The following is a 14101-nucleotide window of genomic DNA, read 5'->3' on the forward strand; positions in this document are numbered from 1 at the left end:
CTGCTTTCCAGCATCTCATTCCCCATCTACAAACACAACCCCACAATGGGCCTTACCCATTCTCTGTTTCTATTGAAATGAACATGAGTCCTTCTGCACTGAATTTCTTTGCTTGCTTCTCTCCCAACTTACTCTTGATGGCCTCACATCTTAAAATATTTCAGCATTTTCCTCACTGATCCATGAAAGAGTCACTACCTGCCAAAATCATTGTACCTTTAAACAAACAAACAATGAAAATAAATACAAGTAGATTGATTTCCTGTGCTTCATGAAGCTTTTTCCATACAAAAGCAGTTATGGAAAAGCTTCTGCTATCCCTTCCTCCCTATCAGGTCTGCTTTATGGGAACAGTACTATATCCATTACCATATCCAGAAATAGTGGAAGAATTTGGTTTGAGAGACTGTTGCTAGATTGTGATGGGTTGTTAACTGCTGAACAAGCATCCTTCATTTTCTAATACAAGCATATGATAACTGGAATTCTTTCCTGGCATTTTCGCTGGGAGATAGTTCGTGAACTAAGTACAGTTTCATTTTAACCCCACCCATAATTTTAAATGGTTTATTTTCCTTTCCCCAAGGTGGATTTAATCTTTTGCATATCAGCATAAAAATTGTGAATAATTATGAATAAAATGTCCAGAGTATAACCAATATTAAAATAAGCTTTCTCTTCTGCACTTTTACGTAGCTCACCGGACAATTGCAGGACACCTTAGGGTAAAGCCATAGCTTAATGGCAGTTATTATTTACATTATTGCTATATGCACATCATCTGTAAGGCACAATTTATGAAAGGAAATACACATGCATACCCCAAAGTGTTGCTGCCTGTCCAAGATGGTGAAGGAAAAAAAATCAGAGCCATTTGTATTTCGGGTTTAAACACAGATGTTCTCTTTCATTTTGCTAATTAATATTTTGGTTTTCTATCCTTACTTGCAGTTTTAGGTATGCCTGATACAGTAGAAGAAATGTGTCCAGAGATCCCTCAGCTGGATAGACTAATAAAGGAAATAAATGATTTAGCAGAGTCTGGAGCAAGGTATACTGAAATGCCTCATGTAATTGAGGTGATCTTACCCATGCTATGCAACTATTTATCCTACTGGTGGGAAAGAGGGTCTGAGAGTGTTCCTCAAAGTGCTGGGCCTTGCTGTACAATGATAACATCTGAGCATCTGAGCATTGTTCTTGGAAACATTCTAAAAATCATTAACAACAATCTGGGAATAGATGAAGCCTCTTGGATGAAAAGAATTGCAGGTACTGTAAATATTTTTTGAACAGTAATTGTACTAATAATACTTAATTACTTTGCTATGCTTTACCTTATTGCCCAGTGATATAATAACAAAAAAATATAATTAAAACCATCATGAAAGAAAGATAAAAAAAAGATAAGTAACAATAAGATAAATATATTTACATTTTATTATTAGCTATATGCATGCATTGTAGCATCACTGTAAGTAGAGAGCTTTCTATTCACCATAAGAGATTTTGAAAATCTCCTTCTCTGTGCACTGTATAAGAGCCTTAGTGCTTCATTTGGAGTTGTGAATTCCACTCATTTTCAAGACACCTGAGTTCTACAGTAGAATGAATTATGTTCATGAAACATCAGGACAAAATGGAAAGTGTAAATGGTGAAATCATCTCAGGAGTAACCCAAGCTCAAAATTAGTTGGTTTGCCTGAATAAATGTGTGAGCTATTAAATAAGCTGAAAGTTTTTTCCAAAATATTGTGTAAGATATAGTATTTATCCTGCTAAAGGAGTTTATCATATCCAAATTTTATCATTCATATTATGCAGTGTAAGAATATAATGTGCAATAACATGGTTTAAGAATATCTATGTAAAGGTAATAATTTCCTGCTAAATTTGAATAACCAGTACCCATTATTACTGTGGTTTTGGTATTTTAAATGCTTGAAGGTCTTTAATAATAACAAGGATTCCATTAAAATTTAGTAAGAAGGTTGCTGCTTAATTGTAGAGAGTGATTCCTGCAGTTTTGTACTGAGTGTTCATCTATATAAAATGATAATATACTCATGTTGTTCTTGCAAGGATTTTTGACTTGGGTAGTTTGCACTTTATTACTAGTACTCATACAAAACTGATCTCTGACCTTGAATTATTCACTCATTCTCTGCATTTTAACTTGCCTAAGGCAGAGAAATAGCAGAGAAGTAAAGGAATTCTTCCAGAACACTATCTTCTGGTGGTTTTCCGACACTAGATTAAAAAAAAACATCCCAGACACAAAAACAAAACAAAAAGTATTTTTCTAAGGACTTTGTGTCTCAATCCTTATTTTGCTAAGGTTCTTCGTTAGAGACATGGGACTTGCCAAAACCATAATAGTTTAATTTATATAAGACTGAAATACTTATAATCCAAATCCACAGTCTTTTAATCTCTCAATACACCGTTTTTATAAAGCTACATTCATAGCTTTATTAATAATTTTATGGTGCAGAAATTTATGAAGCCCCATAACCTTTACTGTTTCTAGAACTTCAGCATTCTTGTTAATACAATGAAAAACATCAGTTATGCATTAATCATATAATTATCTATATTTCATGTATAGTTTATGCTCAACCCATCATCAGCAAAGCCAGACCTGATCTTCTCAGATCTCACTTTATTCCAACACTGGATAAATTGAAGAAAAAAGCTATGAAGATAGTGATGGAAGAAGAGCAACTGAAAGCAGACAATAAAAATGACACCCAAGAAGCTGAGCTACTCATTCTTGATGAGTTTGCTGTACTTTGTAGAGACCTTTATGCCTTCTATCCAATGTTGATACGTTATGTAGACAACAACAGGTAAAAAAACCTAATAATTAAACTCATATTTATTTCTTAAGTATATTGGAATCTATGATAAGACAATCAGGAGCAACACAGTTCACTTAATCTTAGGGTGAGAATCTGATCCTGAATGTTTTAAGATTTTTAAATCTTAATCCTGAATAATTTAAGATTCTCAAAGAATGCTGTACCTTGAATTCACAGCTTTTGCTCAGATGCAAATTCCTAGATTAACTAAAAAAATGTAACCTGATCTATTAAATAGGGATCATTATGTTAAAATGTCTTCTTTTAAGTATCTTCTTTTAAATGTCTCTTATTTTTGTAACTAGAGCTAATTGGCTAAAGAAACCAGATGCGGATTCTGATGAACTCTTTCGAATGGTGGCTGAAGTTTTTATCCTGTGGTGTAAATCACATGTAAGATAAAATGTGCACTTTTCCTTTCATTTCTTTCTATTTTTAAATATAAATGTTGTACATGCATATGAGTTAAACCTCTGGTGATTTATTTTTTCTTTAGAATTTTAAAAGAGAAGAACAAAATTTTGTGATTCAGAATGAAATCAACAATTTGGCATTTTTAACAGGAGACACCAAGAGCAAGATGTCTAAAGTAAGTTAATGAAAAACTGTGGATCAGGTAAATCTACACCATGTGTCTAATATGTTTGAAAGAAGGGTCTGAAAATCTGCTCAAATTGCAGCTGCTCTGCTGATAGAAAAAAAAAAGTTATGCTTCTTGATGACAGATGTGACAAGTAATATGCAAAATATAGTCTATGTACCTTAGAGTTACTTACTAAATGTCTGCTAATACTCAAAGACACAGGATTAAAATAAGTCTTGATTTGAAAAAGTTGCACATATAAGAAAATACGGGTTGTATTATAAAATATGGGTTATTGTACATTCAGGAAAGAAAAAGGTGGATGCTTTTATAAAAGCAAGGGAAGAAATATTGCCTCATCATTTTTATACTATGCTATATATTTTTATACTCAATCTGTATTGTTCTGTCAGCTGTGATGGAGCACAGCTGTCTTTGCATATACCTCTGTATTTATATATACTGTGTGCTACATGTGCACTATTTTTCTTGTTTCCTATCAATTAACACATTCATTTCTTTTTTGCTAATTTTCAATATGACAAGATGCTGATATGATGGCTTCAAAGTACATCTTGTTGCGTGTACAATACAGAAATTGTCAAGGTAATTGTCAAAGGCTGCTTGGACCTTAGCTGAGGAAATTGCCTTACTCAGCTAAAGCCTCAGATGAAGTCTAATTCCAAAGTAGTGTTGGTTAATATAGTGAAGAAACCCTTTCTTTTATTCATATTTATAATGATTTTGGAGTAATCCTATTCTGAAGGTGTAGCAGAGAAGTAGCATTTAAAGTTTTGTATTTCACTTTATTTTGGTTTCCCGTAACCTAGCTACTGTAAGTCCATTCTCAAACAATAGAGAACAAGATAAAATGTACTGTTAGATTTTTTAATTATCTTTAAAAATATGTTTTAAAATGTGTTTAAAACCCAAGTTTTTATTTTTTTCCTATGATTTTTTAAAGTTTTGAAACCTGACTAAGCCAAACCCTGATACTGGAATTTTTACAAGCAAAAATAGCGTATTATCTGCTCATCATTAGATTATGACTGGCACTGAAAAACAAGTCCAACTTTATAAAGAATTCGGTATTTGGAGATAAGGAAATTTCTAACCTGTTTTCTTGTTGTTAAGATGCAGCTTATCAAAATTGTTTGATAGAATTGGAATGTTTGTATCATCCCTATTAACAAGATAAATAGTGGGCACATCCAGGCTATTTGAGGAACAGTTGCACAATACAACAGGCTATATAATATGTAGATCTGCACTTTTATCATGTGGCAATCATTGCACACACATTTATTATGTGTATTTTAACATTCATATGTTACAAGTAGCCTGAGGAGACAAAAATAGGTGTACTTTCTTCTTTTAGACACCATAGATTAGAAACACTATATTTAATCTAAATTGTGTCCCACTTCAGTACTGATAACGGGATAATATGAAGTCTTAGTGTCATATTTTTGTCAGTCTGGCATGGCAAGAATAAAAGACTAGCCTTTTACAAAATGAGAAATAGGTATGTCTCATACTGCTCTGATTTTGATAAAATCACATTAATTTAACATCAAGAATCTCTATTACCAAAATCTGATTTTGAGATTATATTTTCAAATGCCTGTTGTGTGTATTTAAGTATACAAATACACTATGTATGAATAATTGTAGGAATATATTTGTAACAGAGATGTAGATGCATATGTAAATACATTTTTATTCCATGGGTATACAGTACAGAGAGATTCTGGGATTTTTTGTATGCATATAATTTTTTGTAAGCAAATTAATGTTAACTTATGGCATTCCAGGACAATGTGCATGGTTATTGCTAATAAAGGAAGAAGAAAAATACTATATTGTTCATGACTGAATATTTTATTAATATGGTACTGTAATGACAGGCATTATTGCAGAACAGTTGATAATTTAGATATTTGTTTCATGATGACTTAAATACCATGATGAAATATATGAAATGTCTTTTAGAAGGGTTGTATTGGTTTTCTATATATGGTTTCTAATCAGGAAATTGCTAATATTTCATAATATAAAATGTAAGTGGTCTAAACTCAGCACATCCAATAAATTATAGATTTACATCTGGGTTGTTTTTTTTTTTTTTAAGACTACATAGGTTAAAAGAAACAATAAATTCTCTAAGTAACTGAATTTCAGGTTTTCTTGCAGGTTTGCTATTTATTTCTATCCACAGACGTTGATCAGTAGAGGACATTACATTAGGAAACGTAATTTCTTGCTTTAATATCAACATTTATCTCAAAAAGTAGCAAGTTTATTGAATAATTAGCCCTTTCCTCTCTATCACTTATTCCTCTTCTTTCACATTATTTCTAGTGGAAGCAATCTTATCCAATATTTATCTAGCATGAGAAAGTACAGAAAACTGAATATGAAAATTGGCTATCGACAGCCCAGGACAGAACATTTTGTGGTCTCCTAAAGGAGTAAGGCCCCAGGCTGATCTCAGACTGCCTTAGATAACAGTGACTCCATGTTGTTATATGATGAAAAATACTGGGATGCTATCAGAGTGTAAGGTATATATCCCGTACAGAAGGTTCTATATCCTTACATGTCATTTGGAAGAAAAAAAAAAAAAAAAGCAGAGTAGAAAGAAGTAACATTATGTTACTTATTAGTAGCTAATATCTATGGTAACAAATGATTCATCATTACAATCAAGGAATTCATTAAGTACCCATTGTATTTTTATGATACTATATTAACTTTGTTACTAGCTTTTCAAATAAATGTATTAACAGCTGAGAATTTAATTTTTCTTTTCTAAAAATATGGCAGCAGAATGCTCGGAGGGGAATGGTAAGTTAGAGAACTTTCAGTCTGAGAGAGACTGGTAACTTAGATCACATTGAAATACCAGATTTGTGATAGAAGTGCTGAAATGGAGACTTTAAACGCATTCAACTCCACTAGCCTTTTATTTTCGACCCCTTCATAGGTTTCTTGATAAAATAGCCTTTTGGTTAAGAGGAAATTATGTCCTATTGTGTTTTTCAGTTAATTGGAATAAAAGACTGAATGTAATATATTCACATGTACATAATAATTGTGTAATATGTATGTGCGCAATTTTTCTGTGTCAGTTTTGGAATCTAAATGAATGTGTGGCTGGATATACACCCTCCGTTGCTAAACATTTACATATCCCACTGAAGTTTTATTTGACTTGCCCTCATTAATTTTTATAATCTATTCTTAAGAATAGATGGAGTAGACCTCTTATAGAAGTTAGAGGCAGTCATAAAATGCAAGTTTGTATTATGAAACAACATGGGTGTTTGTGCCCATCTGTAACATGTAGTACATATTATTTGCAGATTTACAATAGTTAGGGGATTTCATTTTAGTATTTTCTACAGGAATTTTAGATCTCTTCTTTGAGAGTATTTCAATTGCATAGAATGCATTTTCTTTGTATATGCTGAGGTAAATCAGGAGCGGATTATTTTTATGATCAGCTACAATAAATTAAATATAATTACATATCCTTACCTTTAGTGTATACATACACCTGTATATACCTGCCGAGCCATGTCTATGCAGCATCTACATATTTCACACAACTGAAATTTTAAATTAAAATTTGCTATTTGTCTAAGGTATTAAATATTATACGATGCTAAGATTCTAACACTTAAATTGAATATTAGTCCTTCACTTTACTTTACTTGTACCCGCTTTTCTTACTATGTGATATAAATTAAGTAGGCTATAAAAAGATTTTAATAATAGCTTGGCATAATTTTGAATTTTTTTCAGGTATTACTAGAAAACGAAGTTACTTTTAGGGCAGAATGACAGAAGTGAGGGCTTGTGTGTGATTTTTTTCTGCTTGTTTTTAACCCACGGCTTTCTATAGTATTTTCCTATGCCTGGTTGAGGATTTTTTTCAGTAATCAGTTATTTTATATTACCATAAATAAATGGTTTTGTTGTTATTTTCTTAAGATTTCCTGACACAATTATAATGTTGACTATGAAATACATATTTATTTGCATGTATTTATGGTATTAATATAATAAATAGGAAAAATGTTCTGTATGTATGAGAGTTACAGCTGAGTTTATAATATTCTTCTAAAATGGGTACTGCTGAGAGATGCAATCTAAAGTTTTCTCTCAGGCTGTCTTCAAAAGAGTAATTAGCTATGCAATGGGAATAGAGATCTGAAAATTAAGTGCTAGACCTTGCTAATGATAGTTTGATTTCTAATCAAATTTTTTCCTCAAATATATTTAGGAGGGGAAGAGGTAGAAAATGTTATTTTTGTGAAAATGTGAATATTTTTCATTAATGGATTATCCAGAGTTCCAGACATCTTTCTTCTTTTAACAAAATTGGGAAGGTATGCAGTAATCAGTGTATTGATAGGTTAACTTACTGGATGTCCTTATATGTGCAAGCAAGAAATGGAAGTGTGTGGTAGAACAGCAGCAGAAATTCTGAAGTTCAATCATTCAATAAAGATTAAGCTGATTTCACTAAGATCTCATTTGGTTATGCATTTACAGTCTACTGTTTTAGCTATGAGATTAATATATTTTTACTGTCCTCATAAAGCTGAGTAAGTTTATAAGTAACTTGTAAAATTATCATCCTTTCATCTCTTTTACTTATGCTTTTTTTCCCCTTTATTTTTCTTTCATACAGGCCATGCAAGTAAAGGTACAGGTCAAAGTGCATGATGTGTCTTTGTTTTAGATTTAGAGGTGATCAGGCTCCAAGCTCTCTTTCCATTGATCATAGCAGTGGCGTCACAAAGTGAAGCACCAGGTTCCACCTACTATAAATTTTGTCCCAGCTAAAGTGGTAGTCTTTGACCAGAGCAGATGAAATTCACTTTGGCACTCCTAAATATTGCTTAATGTGAAACTGTACTAAAGCTACCTTTTAAAAACTATTTTAGATGTACATTCTGCCTCTGCTGTCCTTCTGCATTCTGGTTTGGTTTTTTTTTTTTGCTAAAATAGTGAAGTAGACACTGTAAGAGAAATGTCTAAGTAGAGTCATTAGAACGATGTATTTGGCTTATGATATTCAAGAATATTTGGGAAAAATGTGCTATAAACTCTACCCCTTCTGTAAGGGAACAGAAGAGTGTATTAAATCCAGTAAGTTTAAATAAGATATACAGTTCAAATCCTACCTTTTTCCAAAAGTAAAATGGTCCTTACTAAAGGTGTGAGGCGTGACAAAGCTTTAGAATAACCCTTATTTCTTTTATGTACTTAAAGTATTTGAAGATTTCTTTTCCTCCAGTGAACTGTAGGTCACTTTCCATCATTCATATTCATTTTTAATATAAATTTCTAAAATAGATGAGTATTTTCTGACCTATGGTGCATTCTTCATGGGTGAAGTATAATAAGCAGCAAAATGGAGCATAAGTCCTTTCATCTTTACCCTGTGTGCTGAGACGCACACATGATGCTGTGAAAAGCCTTTAATCAATTAAACTGGAGACATGAGTTTAAAAGGGAGAAGCTCTGTTAAACTACTAACCTGATTTCATGCTTTGCTATTGTCAAACTTCTCCAGGTATACTGAGTAGGAGTTAATGACTGCCCTCACAGTAATCTCAAAGAACTAAAGCTCAAAGAGGGATGGAAATACAAAAACTATTATTTCTATAATCTTAACCAGTTTTAGCTGATTTTTAAGTGTAAATAAACTATTTCTTCCTTTTCATTGTGTATTTAGTTATTATTAATCTACTAAAGAATCTGTAATTGGTTTGTGGTATACAATTTTTTTCAGAAATATCCACTTGAATGTTTAAACCCTTAAAGAAGTAAGACTATTACATGCTTTTAGGAAAACAAATTATATCATTCCTCCTGTTTAGGTCCTTTTAGCACAGTTAATTATTTAGGCAAAATATATCTGATTTAATGCTCTTTACATATGTAATGCAGGTATTGTGTGTGCATAGGCGCATATTAGAACTGAAAGAGACAAAATTCCATTGTCATTTAGGTTTCAGTCTGTGACTCTTCTTATACATTTAGCAGCTGGAGAAGTGAATTCACAGACAGCAGTATTTATGGCAAAGGCAGAATGGAACTTCTTTTCATGTTTTGAAAATTCTCCAGTTTTAAGGTTCACAATCTTTTTTATCTCATATGAACATAACGAAAATTGGATATGAAAAATGTCCACTGGCATGAAAGATGCAGAAACCAGTATCTCTCCCACTCCTTTTTTTCCTTATTTTTTAAAAAATATATCTACTACATATTTTGTTATTTCTTATTTAAGATGCCCCTTATTTAAGATAATAAGATTCCTTATTTAAGATACCACTTATTTAAGTGACGCCACTGGAGTACGGTGATACATTGTGGGATTTGTTTGTCTGCTGTCAATGTAGAGTACAAATAATGTCATTATTAAAGCCATTGCATCACTATTTCTAAGGCACTTTGAAAAGCAAAGCTTTGAGGCAAAGTACTCTCTTGCAATTGTTAGTTCCTTAAGAAAGGAAGCCACATCCATTGCGTGTTCCCTCACACTTGCAAAATACTTAACACCAGCTATGTACATAGAGATTCCCCATCTAGAAGACAGAATTTGGCAAATTTTATCACCAAATAGAATACGTACAGTTGCCTTTTTTCTTCCAGTGATTACTGTGATAATAGTGAGGCATTAATTGGGAAATAATGAATTGCAATGGATTCTGCTCTATCCTTATGTGGAACTACACAATCTATTATAAGAACAGTAGTTTGTAAATCCTAATTGATAGAGGGATGTGGAGGGTTAAATGAAAGCATTTGTAATTTTGTACTGTTGTACAAGCCTGGAGGCCTAGTCCTGAAATCTTATCTTAAGCAAAACTCCCCTTGAGAATAGTAGGAGTTTAATCAGGGTACAGAATTCAGAACTGGGCTGTTTGATGTTGTTGCTGTTTACTGTGTGTTCATTAAATATATGGGTCTGTTTGAAAGATTTTGGTTCTCTGTCTCATAAAGGAAAAGTTGGATGTGAAATATGTTGTACACGTCTGTCATAAGAAGATAGGGCAGATGTTATTCTGTTGTGCTGTTTACTTCTGTCTATTTTGTTTTACTTTTTCTATTATTGATGATATCCAAAGATACAAAATTTTAAAATTTTTGTCCCAAATTTATTAATATTATCCAAAGCCAAAGGGCAGCACTTTCCCAGAGGCACAAATTCATTGGCACTTTTTTACATTGAATCAAAGCCTTTTAAATAATACTGGTTTTCAGATGAGACAAGTCAGGCAATATTCATTCATTCAGACCCTGGATAAATATTTTTTTATAAATCTCTTACAAAAATGTAAACACCCTGAATTTGTCTCTGTAACATTGGACTAATAATAGTGCCCCCTGAGAATGATTCAGCTTTTAATTTTAGGGCTGTTTCTGATTTGAAAGGTAAGATCCAGAAAGTATTGTCAAAATCATATGTACGAATGCACACAAAAGTGTGTGACTCCGATTACAAGATTACTGTCACTGCATTTTCTGCACTGGTGTACACCAAAAGTATTCCTTTACATTTCCTGACCAAACCTTCCTCTAGTGTAGCATTTTGAATTATTTGTACTACATCAGGAACATAGTTTCCTTGGACCACAAGGGGAAGAGCGTGTTGGAGAAGTGTGTGACCAGAAAATTATAGTAATTTTTCTTTTTTTCTTTTCTTTTCCCCCTTTTTAATTTTTTTTTAACTTATAGTCTGGAGGACAAGATCAAGAGAGGAAGAAATCAAAACGTAGAGGGGATTTGTACTCCATACAAACATCCTTGATTGTGGCTGCACTTAAAAAGATGCTTCCTATTGGTTTGAATATGTGCACCCCTGGAGACCAAGAGCTCATCTCCTTGGCTAAGACTAGATACAGCCATGTAAGTGTGTGCTTTTAATAGTTTTGAATGCACAAATAAGCAGAACTTTCTAAAATTAATTTTGAAGCATAGAAATCTAAGCAGTCAATATTATTAAATATCTGTATGTACTGCAAGCAATTATAGCTGCTAATTATTGTGTGTTTTTTTAAAAAAATGTGTATGTAGAGGTGCATTCTTTCCCTGTTATTTTCCATTTGTATACCACGTGCATTTTTATATATTAATGTTCTTTTGCACCAAATACTGAACTACAATTAGTTAGCTTTCATTCCCTTCAAAGTTTAACCCTTGTTTTATGGTTAAAGAAAGCCTTTGCCCCTTCTGGTATCTTACGTACTTTGAAAGCAAAAGAGGCTAAATTTCAATTCTGAAATATAAGCTGTTCTGTGTTGTAAAAGTTCTTGTGAAGTCAATCATAATCTGAATTGAGAAATACTTCTACCATTTTACAGAGGGACACAGATGAGGAAGTCAAGGAACACCTACGCAACAATTTACACTTGCAGGAAAAGGTAATATTAAAAAATCTGTCTTATAGATGCCAATGTGCACTTCCAAAACAAAGAAAGTGCAACTGTTTTTTTTTTATTGTGATACAATAAAAGATAATCCAAAAAGCTATTAGAAAGGTTTCAGTTTTAAAATTTTTCTTCCTGATATTTCATTGCAATAAATGCCTGATTTGTAGCTCTGTTTGGTATATTCAAGTTTCCGGAAGATCTGTAGAATGGGACAAGTGTGAAGAATTGAGGTACTGGTAGTCTTAAAGCTCTAATCACTTAGAATCAACTGGATCCAAGAAGAAAATAAAATTGAAACTCTACTACTTCAGCTTTTCTTCTTGAATCTAGCTTTTACTAATGATTAAATTAGGTATTTCTAAAAATAAATACATTTTAAAGGGGCTATAATAAGACACAAAAATGTTGTGTCATTTTAGCAATTGTGAGTTTTGCAAGGACATTTATATTCCTACAATTCATATGCTGAATATACTGACAAGGGTAATACCAATATGGAGTCCTCATTAATCTGTAAATTAAAAATAATTCAGATCATTGCCTACAGTGTTTGAACACCGTAAGAGTAACTTACTTATCTGTCATGGAATTTGACTGTCTATTTGCTATAAATTTCTGCTTGCATATATTAAAATGAACACAAAAAGTAATTTAATGTGTTTTTCCTATTTCTGTCTTGCAAGGGAAAAAAAAAAGAAAATCCCAAAAGCTTTGGCTATAACTCTTCACCTCCTGAAATTCCAGCTGTCTTTTCCAGACTCCAAAAAAGAGCTTTACATTCTCAGTACAATGGCTCTACAAATTAAACTCAATCCCAATACTAAATCTGCTTCCTTAATTTTAATGGAGTTAAGAGGAATAAATAAATTGCAAAGTACTTTATTTGGTTTCATGACATAAAAATACAGAACCTTGCTTAAGAATTGAGTTCAATTGCCCAATTATATAGAATCAATGCCATTTTTTGGGCAGCTAGCAGATATTAACTTGGTCTGAAAGGGGACAGAAATTGGGAGTATTTATAAGCTTCTTTATTACACTATGGGAAGAGAATTGGTGCTGGTCAAATTCAGTGCCTTCATTCAGCAGCTTACAAATGAAATATGTTGGGTTTCAGTCTGATGATCCAGCTGTGAAATGGCAGCTAAATCTGTACAAAGACATTTTAAAGAGTGATGGACCTACTGACCCTGAGAAAAATGTGGAACGTGTGCAGAGGATATCAGCTGCTCTGTATCATCTGGAGCAGGTAAAAAGCCAAATGTCTATACTGTGTTTATTTTTTAAAAAAACAGATTTTTCCTTGCAGAGATTATTTCAGGTATAGTGACTGTCATCATTATAGTGTCCAGATAAAGCTTAGGGTTTTATACACACGTGCATGCAAGTACCCTTGCACACACAGATGAGTATATATGAAAGTTTTCAATATAATTGTTGAAGTGCCTCCATTTAGCTCCTGGAATACTCAGGATATATTTCTGCAAAACTGCATGAACAGCCATATGAAGTGTAGCACGCAAATTATCTCCATGCTGTAGCTGAAAACCGTAAGATTTTAGGAAGAGGTGTTTGCTTGTACACTTATTTTTAATATGCTGAGTTTAGCCTGTCTCTTATTTCTGCCTCATAGGATGCTGTAGCAGCTTTTGAGTTGCTTGCCTGTTCATCCAATTGATGCAATTTAAATAAAGGCATTTGTGCTCTTCCTACATAAAGTTAATCCATTCCATTCACAAATGATACAGCACAGAAATACATGAACAACTGAATATGCATTGTTAGAAACAGACAAAATAACAATTTTTGCAATTTACCATGTAGTCCCACACATGAGGTATTCCAGCATCTTGAATATTCTTGTCTGTATAAATGGAAAGATTTCTATATAGAAGGTCCCCAGTAATTTTTTAATAAAAAAAATAAAGCCCCAAAAGAACATGTTTTTCAGACAATGCAGAGCATTGGTAACATTTTCTACTTTGCTAACTAGCTATCCACTAGCTGTATAGAAACTTTTTTGTATGAAAGTTGAAAAGTTTCCATTGCATATACTAGAAGATATTTTCCCACAGGTTGAACAACCACTGAGATCCAAAAAAGCTGTTTGGCACAAACTCCTGTCAAAACAACGCAAAAGGGCTGTTGTTGCATGCTTCAGAATGGCACCATTATACAACCTGCCAAGGTAAGTGGCTGAAAGG

General features: G+C 32.7%; 1 protein-coding gene across 9 annotated transcripts in view; it reads left to right on the plus strand.

Annotated features, from left to right (window-relative positions):
- The window catches only part of RYR3 (ryanodine receptor 3), a 198371-nt gene that overhangs the window by 147699 nt on the left and 36571 nt on the right, over positions 1 to 14101 (plus strand). For 4 of the 9 annotated variants that reach the window (XM_068193076.1, XM_068193075.1, XM_068193072.1 and 1 more), the window contains exons 66-75: positions 952 to 1272; positions 2609 to 2849; positions 3167 to 3254; positions 3358 to 3450; positions 6271 to 6291; positions 8144 to 8158; positions 11203 to 11373; positions 11829 to 11888; positions 13015 to 13146; positions 13973 to 14085. In XM_068193076.1, the coding sequence (XP_068049177.1) occupies positions 952 to 1272; positions 2609 to 2849; positions 3167 to 3254; positions 3358 to 3450; positions 6271 to 6291; positions 8144 to 8158; positions 11203 to 11373; positions 11829 to 11888; positions 13015 to 13146; positions 13973 to 14085 (1255 nt within the window). The remainder of the gene's footprint in view (positions 1 to 951; positions 1273 to 2608; positions 2850 to 3166; positions 3255 to 3357; positions 3451 to 6270; positions 6292 to 8143; positions 8159 to 11202; positions 11374 to 11828; positions 11889 to 13014; positions 13147 to 13972; positions 14086 to 14101) is intronic. The other 5 variants (XM_068193079.1, XM_068193077.1, XM_068193082.1 and 2 more) reach the window with 2 other exon arrangements.

Source organism: Anomalospiza imberbis, chromosome 6, assembly GCF_031753505.1.
Source record: "Anomalospiza imberbis isolate Cuckoo-Finch-1a 21T00152 chromosome 6, ASM3175350v1, whole genome shotgun sequence".
Classification (NCBI taxonomy): Eukaryota; Metazoa; Chordata; class Aves; order Passeriformes; family Viduidae; genus Anomalospiza; species Anomalospiza imberbis.